General features: G+C 56.8%; 5 protein-coding genes across 5 annotated transcripts; 3 read left to right on the top strand and 2 right to left on the bottom strand.

Annotated features, from left to right (window-relative positions):
- Positions 1-116: 116 nt before the first annotated feature.
- CHGG_03192 (uncharacterized protein) lies at positions 117-806 on the top strand (the record flags this gene model as incomplete). Its single annotated transcript, XM_001229707.1, has 2 exons — positions 117-334; positions 533-806. 2 exons carry the CDS (start codon positions 117-119, stop codon positions 804-806), a joined length of 492 nt encoding a protein of 163 aa, XP_001229708.1.
- Positions 807-1,245: 439 nt separating this feature from the next.
- On the bottom strand, positions 1,246-3,270 carry CHGG_03191 (uncharacterized protein; the record flags this gene model as incomplete). The annotated part of the gene is made up of 4 exons (XM_001229706.1): positions 1,246-2,313; positions 2,398-2,746; positions 2,986-3,077; positions 3,211-3,270. 4 exons carry the CDS (start codon positions 3,268-3,270, stop codon positions 1,246-1,248), a joined length of 1,569 nt encoding a protein of 522 aa, XP_001229707.1.
- A 3,266-nt stretch (positions 3,271-6,536) lies between these two features.
- On the top strand, positions 6,537-8,436 carry CHGG_03190 (uncharacterized protein; the record flags this gene model as incomplete). Its single annotated transcript, XM_001229705.1, has 5 exons — positions 6,537-6,713; positions 6,769-6,843; positions 6,904-7,935; positions 7,998-8,173; positions 8,361-8,436. The coding sequence occupies 5 exons, from the start codon at positions 6,537-6,539 to the stop codon at positions 8,434-8,436; spliced, it is 1,536 nt and encodes a 511-aa protein (XP_001229706.1).
- Positions 8,437-13,419: 4,983 nt separating this feature from the next.
- Positions 13,420-14,665, top strand: CHGG_03189 (uncharacterized protein; the record flags this gene model as incomplete). Its single annotated transcript, XM_001229704.1, has 2 exons — positions 13,420-13,946; positions 14,242-14,665. The coding sequence occupies 2 exons, from the start codon at positions 13,420-13,422 to the stop codon at positions 14,663-14,665; spliced, it is 951 nt and encodes a 316-aa protein (XP_001229705.1).
- Positions 14,666-15,264: 599 nt separating this feature from the next.
- Positions 15,265-16,472, bottom strand: CHGG_03188 (uncharacterized protein; the record flags this gene model as incomplete). Its single annotated transcript, XM_001229703.1, has 3 exons — positions 15,265-15,583; positions 15,693-15,817; positions 16,038-16,472. 3 exons carry the CDS (start codon positions 16,470-16,472, stop codon positions 15,265-15,267), a joined length of 879 nt encoding a protein of 292 aa, XP_001229704.1.
- Between the last annotated feature and the right edge of the window lie 249 nt (positions 16,473-16,721).

The raw sequence follows: 16,721 nt of genomic DNA, 5'->3' as shown, positions 1-16,721 counted from the left end.
GTACTTATGGGTCTTTAGGGTCTGGATAAAGACTGAGTCCGCGTCCGGTTCATGCTGATTTGAAATTTTCAGTTCGTCGCGCCGCCTTGAACTTGATACTTACCAGACTGGCAGACATGCGTTTCTCGCTATTAGTGCCCGCCATTGGGACTTTTGTGTTTGGTGCGACCTTCATCGTCGCAGCCCGTCCGAATGATGCTGCGGCGATCCTCCAAGATTTACAGAGGAAGGTTGAAGCCAAGCTACACGAGACAAACAAGACAGCTCCCGGTTCCCTGCCCGGACATGGAGGCCAAACATGCACACTCGCCAACGCTGCCGTCCGCAAAGACTGGTACCTCTACCCCCTTTTCTTTTCATCGAACATCCTCCGCCGTCTCGGGACGAAAGCTCTTGTTGGGGCGGTCCCGTTGTTTGCTGCCAGATTGCCTACCAGTGTTGTTGTTGCCCATGACACGCTAACATTAACCCCGTTCCTATCGAACCAGGGAGCATATGTCCAGACACCAGAAAAAAGACTAAATTAGGGCAGTAAAATGTTGGTGGAAATTGGGGTTGATGATGCGGCGGCGGCGCCTGGGATTTTGCCGACCGAGGAGCTGATGTATGGGAAGGAGGCGCAGGAGATCAGGATAGAGGTGGCGCTGAGGATGCGGGCTGAGATTCTCAAGGTGCGGAAGGCGTTGGGCGGGTATCCCGAGCCCGAGCCGGCGTTTGGGTTGGCTGAGACGTGGCGGCTGGACGAGGATATCGAGGCCAAGAAGTACAAGAGCCGGGTTGATGGGAGTGATATCAACCAGGATTAACTAGAGCGGGGGATATTTTGTTGGGCGTAATCTGGGACGGGCGTGCTATTACAGTGTAGATAAAATCTCTGTTGACCTGGTCAAGTTGTAGACGGTGCGGTGGGCCGGATAGAAGGCGAATGGATGTTTATTCAAAAGCTTTAGAAACCTCCTAGAAACGGTAGGGTTGGTATATGATGAGAGATGTGTATGAAGGACCCTCTTAACTCCGCGGTTTCCTTTGCAGGAAAACCTCGGGGACACCTCGGTGTCTCCTCTAGAATGCATTCCCCTAGCCTACCGTCACAACACCCCAAATTCCCGGCCCGACTCTTACCCTTGCCTTCCCAAAAATAAGCCCCTTAATCGAGCAGGCCCCAAGCAGCATCCATCGGATTATCCAACATCCGCCCCCCTACAATAAGCTCCCACCACTCGACCCTGCGCCAGCGCCTCCGAGTCACCTCACCGCCCCCTCCCCAACATTCCCAGCATTCGTATTTGACGGAGACGACCCCCCCTCCCGCTCTCGCTCCCGCTCCCGCTTCCGCTCCTGCTCCACCACCTTCCCCAGAAACCCCGCCATCGCCTTCGCCTGAAACATGCCCGTATCCTTGTACGCCGTCTCGAGCATGTTCAACGCCCACGCGCGGTGGCGGGTCGGCACGCCGGGCGCACAACCAGCGATTTTCACCTCGAACATCAGCGTCGGCACGCCGGCCAGCCCGATCACAGCACCGCGCTTCGTCTTGTCAAAGCAATCCCAGTGGGTCGGCTGCAGCGTGGGGTGCCGGTAGTGCGTCGGGATGGAGACCAGAATGTCGCGCGCCAGTCGTCGGATCCAGCTGAGGGAGCGTGTTTGCTGCTCGGGGGGGATCAGGGGCGCGCTACTGGTGGGGAAGCGGGCTACGCTCTCGAGGAGGAGTTGGTTGACGAGGATGTGGGCCCAGCGGTAGTGGTTCCAGACTCGCGCGATGTATGTGTTGTCGTAGACGTGATAGCAGCCGTCGAGGACGGCCTCGGAAGGGAAAAAGTCGTCGTCGTCGGTGCGCTCTTCGATAACCGCCCATATACCCTCTTGCCGCCCCTCCCATGCCTCAAGGTCCCGGTTGATCTCCAGTGCTTCGCGAATCAGTGTGGCTGTTTTGGGGCGCCCGTCGAGATGCGGTTGGCTGCGGACGAGGGCTGACAGCTGGACGAAACGTGCAATGACTTTGATGAGTTCGGCTGACGGCAGGTCACATTCTGATACCGTGCTGTCGATGGTCGCGATCCAGCTGAAGAAGGTGCCGGGGAGAGCCCCCTCGCAATGGCGGTCGATGTGGGTGGGGATCACGACGTTCGGTTCTAGCGAAGAGTGCTGGAAGGAACCCTGCCTTGACGAGACCATCGAGAAACACAGCTGTAGGAGCCCTCGAGGACCATCCGCTGGCGACTGCGGCAGGGGTAGAGAGTTGTTCAAGATGGCGGCACCGCCCATGACGTGTGTTCGCGCGGGACTCGAAGGCTCGTTCCCGCCACGTATGACCTGCCGACAGTGAGTTAGCTTGCTGCTGTCTTTGTCGCAGCCCAGCATGTCCCCAAACCCCCGTCCCTGACAGCTGAAGCTTACCTCGTACATGGCCATCATCACCACGGTTCGCATTACAAGGTCCAGTTCGAGACTTCTCGGATCTCGGACGGAAGAAGACACATTGCGCAGGGCGAGACCGTAATGATACCTCGACAGCGTGCTCAGCTCCTTATCGCCAGTGAGATTTGACAGGCCGGCCAGTCCCACGGCGGCTATGATGTCGCGCGTTGCCCGCGAGTGAAACCATTTTACCCCTTGGAGCTCGTGACCTGCCCTCGGCTCGTCCGGAAGCCCGATTACGTAGTGCTCAAGATAGAATTGGATGCCTTTCTCGACAGGAGTAGCGTATATCTCCTTTACCAAACGCTTTCCTGCGCTTGTCTTTCGACTGTTGGTAGTGAGTGTAGTGGATGGTGGCGGAACGGCCGCTTCTGGCGCTGATGATCGGCTTCTTGCTGAGGAGGGTGACATGGACGTTGGTGAAGAGCCGGACGAATCTCCCAGTTCTGATAGCTCGGATACTCCTCCCCACTGGGCATGGGCTTTTTTCATGACCTTGTTGCTTTCATCCCGGAACATCAACGAAAGCTGGTCTCGGTACCCTGGGCATTGTTTGCGAACTCGTACACATTGCGTGCATTGCGGTTGGACTTTGTCGCACTAATTCGGGTCAGCATGGGATGTCTCTTGAGGCCCTTGTCCTCGAGGATTGCCGAAAACTGAAGAAACGGGTTGGCAAGGCGACAGGTCTCTGATTCTGTGAAACACGACCAGACCAGCAGCTTGCAGATTTTTGTCCCATACTTCTCCAACAATTAAAAGAGAGAAACAACGGCTCGGCACGAATCTTACCTTGATGCGTCTTGTCCGACAACTCTGGCAACCCTGGGATGCCTTGCCACAATATACCATGGTTGATATCACTCACAGGCGTGGACGAGGCAAGGCCCAGAACGGGTATTCAGTTCGCCAGACCAAACGTGGGATCCAACTCGCACCGAGAGTTCGGGATGCTACTCAGGTAATAGCGGGAAATCGGAGACCTGGCCGGGCAGGTCACACAGGGGACCCAGGACGTCGGCGACCGAGAGATGGCAGTAAATGAGCGGCAGTCCACTCCTGCATGCCGTGCGTCGGTTTGGGGCCTCGGATTCGCTTTGGTAGGGCACAAAGCATACTAGTCACGTAGAAACGTATCCCAGCATCGCTCAGTGAATAGCCACTAATAGACTCTCTCCAGAACCGGATGGAGACGGAAGCCTAGGCTGGCTTCCGCGGTGGATGAGGTTGCAGTCAACTACCTTAAGTAGTGTGGCTCCTCTGCAATGGCGGGGGCAGCTCCGGTCCTTTGTTTCTGTTCCTCACCAATGGCGCTGCTGCTTTGGCGAGAGTTCGCCGACTAGCGCGGAGGGAGGATGCCGGCAAACGGTGTCCGGCTCTAGACGCAACGGCGCAAGGCGAGTCCCCCAGCTGGAAACGGGCTGACGGGGCGTTGGAAAAAGAACGAGAGCGGGAAGAGGGTCCAGGATCGGCACCGGTCGAGAAGGCAATTAAGTGATGAGCAAGGAGAACCTTGCAGAGGCTCCAGAAATGGATAAATCTCAACAAAATCGCCAACCCGAAACACCCATAATTATCGCAACGGGGAAACTAATGATTGACGCTAGACGCCGTTGGAGCTGCTTTTCCATGGCCGATTTTCGGTAAGAGATGTTGAGAGACGTCCGTGTTCTGGTCTAGGTGCATGCAAATGCGACCCTGGCCTGTAACAGAAGCTCGTTAGCTCCCGTTTCCCCTGATGCTAGGCCTGACTGGTAGTGGGGTTTGAGTTCGCTGCAAGGCCTCGGTCGATGAGCACCACGGACGGTAACTAGGTACCGGACATTTGCGCATACTGAGGTGTGTCGGGAACCATCTCCCACTTTCTCTTCTTGAACGAGAAGCCATGGAATCAAATCCCCCTCAACGACAACTTAACCCCCCAAGGGTTGGGTGCAATGGAAAAGACAAGCAGCATACCTAATCACCTCGGGCAGTTGCTGGGCATTGGTGCTGGTTTCCCTGCGGCCAATGACTGAGATTTCTGGGCCAAGACAGGAAGGAGGAGAAAAGCCGCTAGCCCGTGACCCCCGTTAACACGGACCACCGCCGTCAGTCCTTGCCTGCCGGCAAAGCCCTTTGGCCAGCAGAACGCGGCAGGCAACCGGGCTGGGAGGGGAAATGAGAAGATGTTTTACCTCGTCCCTGACAAATTCAAACTGCGTCGCCCAGCTTCTGAGTTTCGCAGATCCACATAACTACAATTACCAGGTTGTCGTGAGCAAGCCTGATTGAAAGTGTCGAGATATTTCCAATTTAGTTAGCTAAAAACTCACCGGCTCGGTGTCGCCAGATGTGACGTTTTGCCTTCAGGTCGGCATTAAACCCAGCCCACTTTCTCCTGGTGTTCAGTTTGGACTGGACTGTTAACCACCGGCCAGAGGATGAAACACCTCAGTTTGCTAACTGCCTCTCGGTCTTTCAAAGCATGCCGTCATTGACCGTCACCTGCCAATCTGCGCTGGAATTATCCCAACCGCAAAGGACCTCAGAGAATCTTCTCCTTGGGCGGCTAAGCATCTTCTCTTCCCGTACCGAGCCAATATTGCGGCTCAACTTGCTGGAAGTGCTGTTTGTTTCACTACCGCGGAAACAGGCCGTTGTTTAGGTTCTAACCTCTCAGTTACCTAGGGAGCAGGAATTAACTACCTAGTTACCGACCAACTTGGGTAAAATAGGTATCTAAGAGGCTGCCATCAAAATACAACGTTTGTGCAGAGAGGTGAATGGAAGAAGCGAATTGCAAGAATCATATCTGAGCACAGGGAACGGGTCGATCAACTTCTATGTCATTTCTAATGGATGTCGAATCTTGGTAGGTTCCGGCAGTCAAAAGCGCACATGCGAATCAGATTCGGCAGCGGCCGGAGATTTGTAGGGGATGCGAACGGGCCGGCGCGTGCCCGGGCCCGGACCCGGACCCGGCACTGGGCAGGCTTATACCATCCCGAGATGGTGTGTTCAGCTGATAGGACGCAGAGGTACATAAGGTAACTCCCTCCTGCGCAAGCTCGGCCACAGCTCGGGTGGTTGCGGCTCTTCGCACACTGAAACCCTTCAACCAAAAAAAGCAAAAAAAGCTGAACTCGAAAGGGGAGCAAAATATAAAAAATAATAAGAGAAACCGAATCGAACAACAAGAATTTGGGCCTCCAGATAGCTTTTTCTCCGTTTCTTTAGTCGACCGTTTTGTCGGTACCTGCAGTTGGAGTCCGGCTTTTATTGCCCATGATTTTGCCCATGCGGGTTTGGGCGCCCTTAGTCACCTCTAGGATATAGTTAGTTAACTATTGCCTAAGTTGCAAAACCATCGTGTATTAGTCATGCGGCCTGGTGGGAGGGAGTAAAAAATGGAAATAAAAAAAAATAAAAAAAAAATAGAGGCAAATGATGAACTCATTGCCTCCCCCTATTAACCGTATTGTTCTTGTTCGGTCTCTTATGGTGTGAGGGGTCAAACGCGCAGGCGAAGCATGGAAGTGGGGGCTGCACAGCAGGTGGTGGCAAACCGCGTGAGTGAGGTTCAGATTGCCAAGCCATGGAAGTTCTGTGCTCTTTTCTGTGGGCCGGGCCCGAACTCGCCCAAACCAATTTTCTGAAGCACCACCACAGGTTTGCGATTTTAGAAGTTGCGCAACAAGCTGCAAACGAGCGCCTCCTTCCTCCATCTCCCACTCCGCTGGAGCAGTTTTTTTCCTCTTCCCCGCATTCCCTTTCGCAGACGGATTTCCCTCTGTACTCTTCTCCCCACTCCATCTCTTTTGCCCCCTCTCTCGCCCTTGCCCGATATCAAGTTGAAGGTGCGCGCGAGATTAGGTAACTGGAACCTGACGTATCTGGCTGGTGCTTTCTGAACCGAGCATCGACCTTCACCCTCTGGAACTGTACGGCCCTCAATGACCCAGCAAACCTTTTCTTTGAACTTGTGCTGACCTAGCTTCTTTTGCTAGCCATATCGTTCCCCCTCCTCCGATTGCTGAAGACCTTTGCGCCTGTCGACGCACCCCTCACACACACGCCGAATTTTGGCATTCGCTTTGAACAGCTATTTCACCCTATCCTAGGAACATATAGCAACCATGGCGACCAACGGTAATGTTAATCACGACCAGTATGCTGCTCCGGCCCAAACAACAGAGGCCCCGGCCAGCACCGGCACAGAGGGCACTACCAACAACCTTCCCAAGGATGAGGTCGGCTGGTACTTCGTGGAACAATACTACACCACGATGAGCAAGTCGCCTGAGAGACTGCATGTGAGTTTAATGCCTCGCCAATCCTGGCATGGAATCGAATTGACCGTCTCCGCAGCTGTACTACGGCAAGAAGGCGCAGTTCGTTTGCGGTCGCGAGGCACAGGTCGTCAATGTTTCGTTCGGCAGACAGGTAAGTGTCGACTGCAGGGTCGTCAAATGATGGGAGCTCATGTTGACCCGTTCCAAACAGCCCATCCAGGACCGTATTAAGAGCATGGATTTCCAAGATTGCAAAGTCCGGATCTCCAACGTTGACACCCAGGGCTCCGAGGAGAATATTCTCATCACTGTCATCGGCGAGATGGCCAACAAAGAAGCGGAACCTAAGAAGTTTGTGCAGACATTCGTTCTTGCCCAACAACCGTCCGGCTACTTCGTCCTCAACGACATGCTCCGGTTCCTGAACGACGATGTGGAGGAGGAGACCGAGGCGGCCGCTGAGGAGTCCTCAGCCCGTGTCGAGATGCCCGTCGCCCTCGAGGCCGAGACTAAGGCCGAGCCTCCCGCTCCAGAGGAGGAGGTCGCCCAAGAGGAAGAAGCTCCCTTGGAACCCGAGGTCGTTGACGAGAAGTTGGAGGTAGCTGCTGAGGAGGCCCCCGAGGTTACCGCCCCTTCTGCCCCCGAGCCTACCGCCGAGGTGGAGCAGGCTGCTGCCGTGGAGGAGGAGGTGCAGCCCCAAGCCGACGTTGAGAAGGCGGTCGAGGAGATTGCTGAGGAGGACGTTGAGAAGCCGGAGGAACCCAAAGACCCCGCCCCTACGCCCGCCGCTGCCCCCGCTCCGGCCCGTACTCCAGTTCCCGCCCCCGCTCCGGCTCAGCCAGAGAAGCCCAAGGAGCCCCCCAAGCCCATGTCTTGGGCCAGCCGGGTGGCTGCTGGAGCCTCGCGGCCCGTTGCCCCTATTCCTAAGGCCGCCACGCCTCCCGCTCCGGCTCAGGTGCGCGCTCCAGTCCCTGTTGCCCCCCAACAAGCCGCACCGGCCGCACCGGCCGCTCAGCCGCAGGAAGCTCCTGCGCCCGCCGCCCCCAAGGATCAAGGTAGCGAGTGGCAAACCGCGGAGACCAAGCGCCAGAGCCGTGTCCAGCCTGTCGCTGCCGCGCCCGCCGAGAAAGAGGGCGCCATGGCGTACATCAAGTACGTCACTGATAAGGTCAAGGAGGAGGACTTGAGGGCTGCTCTGACCAGCTTTGGCGAGCTGGCCTATTTCGACATTAACCGCCAAAAGGTACGAGTCTAGAACCCATGCGCACCATGAGCGACGCTTGACTGACTTTTATTCTTTTCCAGAACTGCGCTTTTGTTGAGTTCAAGACCCAGGCCGGCTACAACGCCGCTCTTGCCGCCAATCCCCACACCGTGAACGGCGAGAACATCATGGTCGAGCAGCGCCGCCCCAAGGCCAATGCCTACGGTGGCGCTAACTACAACGCTGGTCGGGGTGGTCCTGGGCCGCGGTGGCCGTGGTGGGTTCGAGACTTCCCGGTCCGGCAGCCAGGGTGGTGGTCGCGGTGGTTTTACCGGCCAGTCCCGGGGCCGCGGCGGCGGCGGCGGCGGCCCGCGCGGGCGGGGGGTTTCCCAGGCCGGTGCTGCTTAGTTGGCAACCACCGCCTAACGTCTGAACTGTCGCTGCCTTGCGCACGGAAACCGAAGCCGGTCTCCGCAGCGAGTGACTATTCACCTGGACATTTCGTTATATCGTATCGACATCACGGCGGGGTTTTTATGAGTTGGGTGGCGAGGGCATTTATTGGTGCGTCATGGAGTAACGGGGTATTATGGATGAGGTTAGGACAGGAAAACCGACCAAAAGAATCACTTATGGATGTCTCTTTTCGATGCAAAGGTTGTGCTTTCCATGACATAAGGGACCTGCGTTGAGTGTTGGCGTTGCTGGATCCGACGGGCTCTTATCTTTGCTCTTTTCGCTGTCTCGTTTGCCTCCCTGCCTTTGCCGCCTTCAATCATTTTTGGTAATCCGTTGGTTTTTCGTTTTGGAAGTCGGAAAGTGATGGCACAGCGGTACTGGGTGGCCTGTACAACGAAGAATGAGAAGGTCTGATGAGCCGGGCTAGCTACTTGGCCATGGGGTGAAGGATTCCTTCTGCCTCAACCTTTCCGCCAGGCTGTCCCGCCCCTACGACATGGATAGGCGGGCGATACGATCAAGGGGCACTGGACAGGCATACATACATTAGTAGGCAGCACAGGAAGATCAGCGTACCTAGCTTGCCAGGCTTAGACGTGATGTGTAATGATACCTAGTTATGGCGCGTAATCCGACTTATCTGTGTGTGCGTGATGGTGGTGTGAACGGATCCAGGATATCCTCGATGTTGTGGCATCAAACGTTATTATAACTGAATAACTGTGGTCGGTCGGGACATACCTAAGGTACTGTGGGTAGACAACCATGGGACCAGGCCACAACTAGGTCGCTCTAGGCAGGTTGATATCAGGGTGGTTTCCTTTAGACTGGCTGCTCTCTGGCGACGATGAGCGCTTGGTGGGTGTCACGGTCAGGGGAGGAAACTGCCAAACTCCAAAGGATGGTTCCTCAAGAGGTTCAAGTAGCAAGGACTCGAGAGCAAGGCAGTCGTATCAAGTTAGTGCATAGATAGTTTTTGCGGTGGCGTTTGAAGTGTTGGCTTTTCTCGTGTCATGGGTGGTGTTGAGAATCTGGTGGGCAGCAAGGGGTCAAAACATGCCCCCGTCACTCCGCATTTACAGCGCGCCAACACCGTTTTAAAACAAGACAAGATTAATCCCCGGGGAATCATAAGTAGGTGCTGATGTTTAACAGATTATTTGTTACCCCGTTGCCTGGGAATGTTGGGTACGTCCACCCCAAGTTGAGCTCTCGCCCTTGCCTTGCGGTTTCACTCAGGCATGAAGGCGTGTGGCTTTGCATTTATTACGAGGCGTGTTTACAGAGGTGCGTCCCAAAAACCACAGCCGAATGATGTCAAGCATGTGCCAAGTAACTGAGCGGGCACTTTCTGTTGTGATGCCGACGTAATTCGATCATCGTGACTCCCAATTAGCTTCGAACGGAAACAAGTGTCTGCGTACTTTTTGGATCTTGGAAATTTGGACAACTTCGGCAGGCGAGATAACCCTCTGGAATCGTTCCAAGAGCGATCACTGGGAATGTTGGTTGATCGATTCTTTTGGGGGTTTCGGGATATTGGATGGCTGTGATAGGGAAGCGCCGTTATGACGGCGATCCTGAACGGCGGTCCTGTTTCACAACATCTCGGATTTCATGATATGTTCCGAGACGATCGAGCGCTCTTCATGTTCACGGGGGCAAGATCACCTTGACAAGGACCGGAAGGCGGGGTCGTCTTTCAACTGGGGGATTATGTTGCCGTCGATCGCAGACAGGTCGCTCAAGGCGCCCCAGGTCCGCCCTGGGGATCGACAACTCCGCCGCTTGCCGAGTCGAGACCAGGCAATGCTGGCCCGCTCCCCACGGAATCTGCCACGACCCGGTTCAACCGGTGAACGGTCAGGGGAATCACGTCACTGGATCGCCTTGGTGATCGTCCACCAAACGTCGAGGGATCGGCCCTCGAGTGCCGACAGGTTGTTCCGAGGCATTGTCGACTGCCTCACCAGCCGCACCGGGGATGGATCACTGAAACAAGGTTTTCGGAGACGGCAGACTCATCATTTCTTTCCCATTGGGAAGTCTCCCCCGTGCTGACGTCCGATAGCGCTTTCCACGTGGTCCGCAACTCCGCCCCTCGCCGGCTCCGGAGCGATGGTGGAGGACAGAACCACGGGGCTCCATGGGGTTGACCATAGCCCTGTCGACCCCCGCGTCCGCCAGGCCGGTTCGGGAATGGGTAATCGAAGAAACGTCTGTCAAACACCGTCGGGATCGTCTGTGAGGCGGTCGGTGCAGAGTAAGCTCCAAGGATGCGGGTTATCAACTCGACCCGATGCCGAGTTCCGGGCACCAACGAGACCGGCTGCTCGTGTTGGGAAGAGAGCTTGGGAGACTTGGGAGCAGCATTGTTAGGCGCCAACTTCTTCTCGAGGCAGCATTTCCCGCATCCAATCCATCACGCGGTAAAAGCATCCGCAAAACAGCCGTAAAACAACCGCAAAAAGCCACCGAGCACATCACGGCCTGTGGCAGAGTGGCGACGGCCATGTCCCTACCTGATCTCTCTCCACTTGCACCATGTATTTGAGAGAATGGCTCGAATGGGTTTTTGCTGCACACAGCTTCTCGCCTTCCTTGTCCGGAGACGATCAACTCCGGCCAGCCACTCGTGGAAGAAAAACGGCAAGGGCAAATCGTTACCGCGCCCTTGCCGAAGATCATGTCGGGCCTGGCAGCGCTTGCTCCCACCTTCCCGAAAGGTCAACCGCACTCTAACTAACGGAAATCGATGGTCTGGACCCACCCGGACCCCACCAGACGGTTCAGCCTCGAGGGGAGATGGCGGCGCGGTTGCCGAGAAGTCCACAGATGGGAGAGGAAGGTGCGGTTTCATGAACAGCCTGGCTTGTTCTTGTTGGTCTCGCCTGCCCGTCGAAGAGCAACAATCAATGGCCAGACACCGAAGCAATGTGGTAGTCGGACCCTCCGTCCAACAACCGCCCACGCAGGGGAGCCGGGACCGAACCAGAGAGGTTCTTTCGTCAGCTCCTCCATCGCGGCTCCTACCTGCCAAGTTCAGCTGCTGCACGGAGTTTGGGGAAATGGACCCTGCTGTGGTGTGGCGACAGGAAGCGACCGAGAAGTGCTTGGTGTACCAGGTTCCGTTGCTTGGTTTGACTGCCTTCTAGAAACGACAGAGGGAGCACAAGCCGAGGCGCCAGCCCACGGCACAGGCTCCAGCTCGACCCGATGCAGCCAGCTGCACGAGGTGCTAGAATGTTTCGGGCAGAGATGGATTCGGATGGCTCCTTGGGAAGAGAGAAGCGATGATCGTGCTGCAGTGCGTTCTTGACTCTTGAAACATGTTCGGTCTGCGAAAAGAAACACGAACGGGTGAATTCTTGTCCAAAACGGGGGTCCAACTTTGGCTCGACCTCATGAACCCTGCTGTCCGACTCCATGCGGACCCTCAACCACCTACCCGGAACAGCCTAGCCCAGATTTGTGCGAGGCAACGCCCACACCCTTTGATTGGCGCTTGTCACGCCTGGCTCGCCCATCGACACGGCGGGGCCGAGTTGGGATGAAGTTGCGCAAGCACCTCCCTGACGTGGAGGCCGCATTGCTCTGGGAAGAAACAAAAGAGAAAGAGACGTGGGTGCGACCGGGCATCACGCGATGCTACTATTCGTTTTTAATCTACTATATGCCAGACATGAGGCGGGAGCCGAGAAGAGCTATTCTCAGCGTCGCAGAGAGATGCAGAGCCAAATGAAATTTGATGGAATGCAATTGCTGGACCCCAACGGCTCCTGGAAACCCAGTCGGGTAAAAGAGAGCAACCCGGCACAGCATTTGGGCGAGCTGTCACACCTTGCACAGGACAGGACATGGAAGCCCATGGCGAGAGCTCTGTCGTGTAATCCGGATCGGCCATTCGCTCGACAATCCCATGCAAGCGAGCGACACTGCTGCGAATCTAGATGGTGCTTCTCGACTGCACTTCATACTGTTGGCTGCCGGTCTAGGTACACTCGGCAGTACTGGAAACCCAATTCGCCTTCCTCAACGGTAGGTGCGGAACGGGAGATCGATATTGGGGATGATGAAGGTCGGGTCGGGTCTCAGTTGTCCGATTGAGAAGAGACAGGGCACTTGGCACGGATCCAGGGATCCGGGCGCCATCAAACCCACTGAAATGCTGACGGGCCGGGGTGGCTTTCAGCCCCTCAACCTGTCGCCAAGCAGTCACTGATCGATCAGGTAGGATAATTGGCACAGCTTCCGCATCCCGTCACTTCGCCCGTTCTCCATCGTCGTTTCCACTTCTGCCAATTTGGTAGTCTCAACTGGCACCTACCTTGCGGGCCACGTCAAAGTGACTGCCCATTCCGCTTTCCGTGTTCCGCTCTTGCCCGCAACGTTAGCGCCAGTTCCGGTCGCATTCCGCTCGTTACTTTGTGCCCTCTTCACCTTTCCTTCCCTGAGGTGTCTTTTTGCAGTCAGTCATCCGATCTGGGCATCCCGACTTCTAACGACGCACCTCGAAGCCCCTGCATTTACCACAGTTCCCGCATAAACACCACGGCGCTACTGCTGCTTACCCTAGACGGCATTACAGCCTCTTTTTTTTGGATGTTGTTGGTGATTTTGGATGAGGAGTTTCGCGGCCTTGGCAACCACCTCATCTGAACGATCGATATATCTCGGCATCTCGTGTAAGCCAGACTTTGCGCGGGAGGGAGAGAGGGCCTGTCAGAGCCAAGGGGTGCAGCACCGAATCAGAAAACCGCACCCAAGGACCGTGAGCGTGGCATTCTCACATCGCCTGTCTAGTACCCCCGGAGGACTCCACTCGACGCTGTTCCGGAGCCGGGCATGTCATGCCGGAGAGGACCGGGCCAGCAACCGAGTGAGTCAGGGCTCACAAACACAACACCAACACCAACACACCCAAAGGGAGGAGGGGAGGGGGAGGGGGAGACGGAACGGGCTTGGTCCCCATTTTCGACAAAGCCGCCGCCGCCGCCGTAGTGCGCAAGGCCGTAGCACCCCTCATCCACCACCCCGTCGAGAGGAGGTACCCGTCCCTGTCCCATGGCGCGGAGACCTAGCGATGCCTTCTCCCAGCACAGCGTCGGCAGCGACGCGCCGTCCGGGCGCCCGCGCCGCATGTCGATGGAGGAGGACATGTTTTACCGCGAGCTCATGACGTCGCGGCCCGCCAAGCCACCGAGCTACGACTCGGCCGTGAAGGCCGCCGTCGCCGCGCAGAGGAGGGCCCAAGCAGCTTCCGGGCAGGGTATCGCCAGGCACATCACCGAGGATGTGCTGCCGCAGTATTCGTGCGCTGTGCATATGGAGGGGGTGTTTATGCGCAAGATGGAGATCGAGGAGACGACCAAGCGAGCCGAGTACCGCGACTGGAGGATGGTTTACGTCGAGCTGCGGGGCACTGCGCTCAACGTCTATTCGGTCAAAAAGGAACGTGGGTGGTGGTCGTCCTCCAAACATGACGGGCCCGACATTTTGCCCGACAACCCGCCGTGGGTGAAGAAGTCGACGTTGGAAAAGAGCTACAGCCTGCTTCATGCGGATGCGGGGATAGCCGCCGACTACAGAAAGTGCGTACGCTCGGGATAGGGAGCCATCTTGAGGGACTAGAAGCTGACCAAACCAGGCGACGATATGTCATCCGCATGAGAGCAGAAACAGACCAGTTCCTACTGTCGTGCGTCGAACTCGGCACATTTGTCTCATGGTTAGACGGGATATTCGCCGCCATCAACGTGTCACCACCAATCGACGAGCGTGACTTCCCCCGAGATTTCAGCGTACCACGGATTCAACGGATACGATGGCTGCGCGGGCAACGCCCACAGCCCGAAGACAGCATCGGTCCACCGGCTGACCGAGCAGCGAAGGCAAGACGGGAGTGACGAAGACGAGGACGGCGATGAGAGGTGGAGGTGACGAACCAGCAGATCTGGATTACGGAGGAGACGAAGACGGAGCCGCCGGGTACGGCCCGCGGACCGACCACCCGATCGTGGGGCGATTATCGACGACATCGTATCCGAACGAGAGCATCGACCCCGAGACGGGCAAGTGGAAGCCGCAACACGGCTGGAGCACGACACACGACCTGCTATACGCGCGGCTGTGCTACAGTGTGCTGCTGTTCAAGAGCCCGCGCAAGAGCAACTATGTGATTGCGCGGGGTAAACGCTGGTACGTGGACTGGGGTACCGGGCGCATGGTCCGGGCGCTGCCGCCGGCGTATGGCGAGCTGGATGTTATGGGCCCGTGGCAGGTCATCATGCCGGAGAACAGGCTGATTTAAGGGCGCGGTTGCTGAAGCTACGCTGCCCGTGGCGGTTGTGCCACGGTCGTGCGCTACGAGCAACCCCCTGCGATATACCTTTGCTTTCTTTTTGTCATACCAGCGGCGTGGCGTTCTTGGGTATAGGCGGAGCATCTGGCGAGCTTTTTTCTTTTGCATATCCTTAGGCATGGCACTCGGAAGTCGCGGACCGGTGGGCGGGTCGAGCATCATATACCACTTTTTCTTGCATGTAAAACGGAATCCCGGGGAGACTGGGGGGTTCTCGTGTGATGGACATACCAGTATATACCGGGAGCTTTTGGAAGGAACACAGCAATAATTGATACCAATTTGGTTTGATTTGTTTTGAACTCGTGGCTTTCATTTGGCACTCTTATATGTGAACGGAACGCCCTCAGTGAACGCCTAGATATCCAGCATTAAACCTAGCCCGCAACGCCAACCCTATGCTCCCTTTCCCGCTTGGCCCCTTGGCTGCGCACTCAAAACCACCCGGCTTCTCGTCCACCTTATCCCACCCTCCACTTTCAACCATCCTACATCTATCTCACCTACTTTTCAACAACAAAAACAACAAGCCCCTATTTACTTACCCCCTATTTATTTACACCACCACCCCCACCAACACTACCAACACTAACCCCCCGCACATCCTTCTCCGCCGCCCGCGTCTCCGCCGCCAACTCGTCCGCGACCTCGCCCAGCAATGCGTTGGCGCCCTCCGTGTCGCGCACCGCCTTCTCCACGCCGGCCAGCAGCGCCTCCATCTCGGCCCGCTGCGCCCGGATCTCGTCCCACAGCCGCGCGTTGGCCGCCTGCGTGTTTTGCAGTTTGGCGTTGAGCTGCGATTGGTGCGAGGCCAGGTGCGGGGTCAGGTGGGCGTGCAGGATGGTGGGGGCGGGGAGAGTGTGTGGTCTGCGAGGGGGTTAGGTGGTGGTGTTGGATGATGGGGGGAGGTAATGGCGGGGGGGGAGGGGCGGAGAAACGGGAATGGGAAAATGGGGAGGAAAGTAAACAAACATACGGAACTGGCGGTGAATTTGGGTCGTCGGATTCTGTCCTCCGCCGGGCAGCGTCGCTGACTAGTTCTTCTAGCTCGTTCAGCCGTGCCACCACCTGCCGGTTGGTCATGATGGTCTCGAATTCTTTCTGTGGTCCATGTTAGCTTTCCTGTTGTCCCGAAATTGAGTGCAAAATCAACACCAAACAACCAGACCGCCTAATAGCCCCCTGAACTTGGTGGATGTAAACAACCCCCTTTCTCCCTTCCCCCTTTTCCCCCGTCCCCCCACCCTCCCAAACAACAACCCACCCAACCCCAGCCAAAAACAAAAACAAAAGAACAAAACCCAAAGAAAGAAAAACGTACATTCCACAACCCCCCCAGCCGCTCCACCATCTGCCGCTGCACAAACTCCAGCGTCCCCGGCGCCTTATCCGAAATAGTCGGGAAGCACGCCCCAAAATTCTCCTTGTTGATCTTGTCCAGCGTGTGTTTTGCCGTCGACGCAAACAGCGCCTGCAGTCGTGCCGCGCGCGGACCGGGTGCTGGCGGGGGTGGCGGCGGTTGTTTCTTTTCTTGGGGTTCCCGGGTTTCTTGGGGTTGGTCTTGGGGTTGGGATTCGGGTTGGTTTGGGGGGGGGGGTTCGGTTGCTTCGGTGGTGGTGGCGGCGGAGGGGTCGGTTTGACTGGGTGGTGCTGGTGGTTGTTGGTGGTGGTGGTCGGGCATCTCGGTATCTGGGTCCTGTGGTTGTGGTTGGCGCTGGTGTTGCGCCGGGGCGGGAGGGTCTTGTTCGGAGGCCATTTTCGGGTGCTGCTGTACCCACTGATGAGATAGCGTGGTAATTGATCCGGTACGATAATTGCGCAGCGCTTGGCCGGATGTTGACCGTTCCGACCACACCTGGCTGGAGTCAAAAATGCTTCGGTGGTTGTCGCGTCGCGCTTAGAATCCATTTGATGCGGCGCGTTAACCCTTGGCGGCGGGGTGCAGCGACAGGGGACCCAGCAAGACGCGGAACAGCTCGCCTTGTTGCTTGGTGCGCCGAGGCTG

The sequence above is a fragment of the Chaetomium globosum genome, genomic scaffold (genome assembly GCF_000143365.1).
Source record: "Chaetomium globosum CBS 148.51 scaffold_2 genomic scaffold, whole genome shotgun sequence".
NCBI lineage: Eukaryota > Fungi > Ascomycota > Sordariomycetes > Sordariales > Chaetomiaceae > Chaetomium > Chaetomium globosum.
Note: the sequence above shows the minus strand (reverse complement) of the source record. Positions and strands in the feature narration are given on the sequence as shown.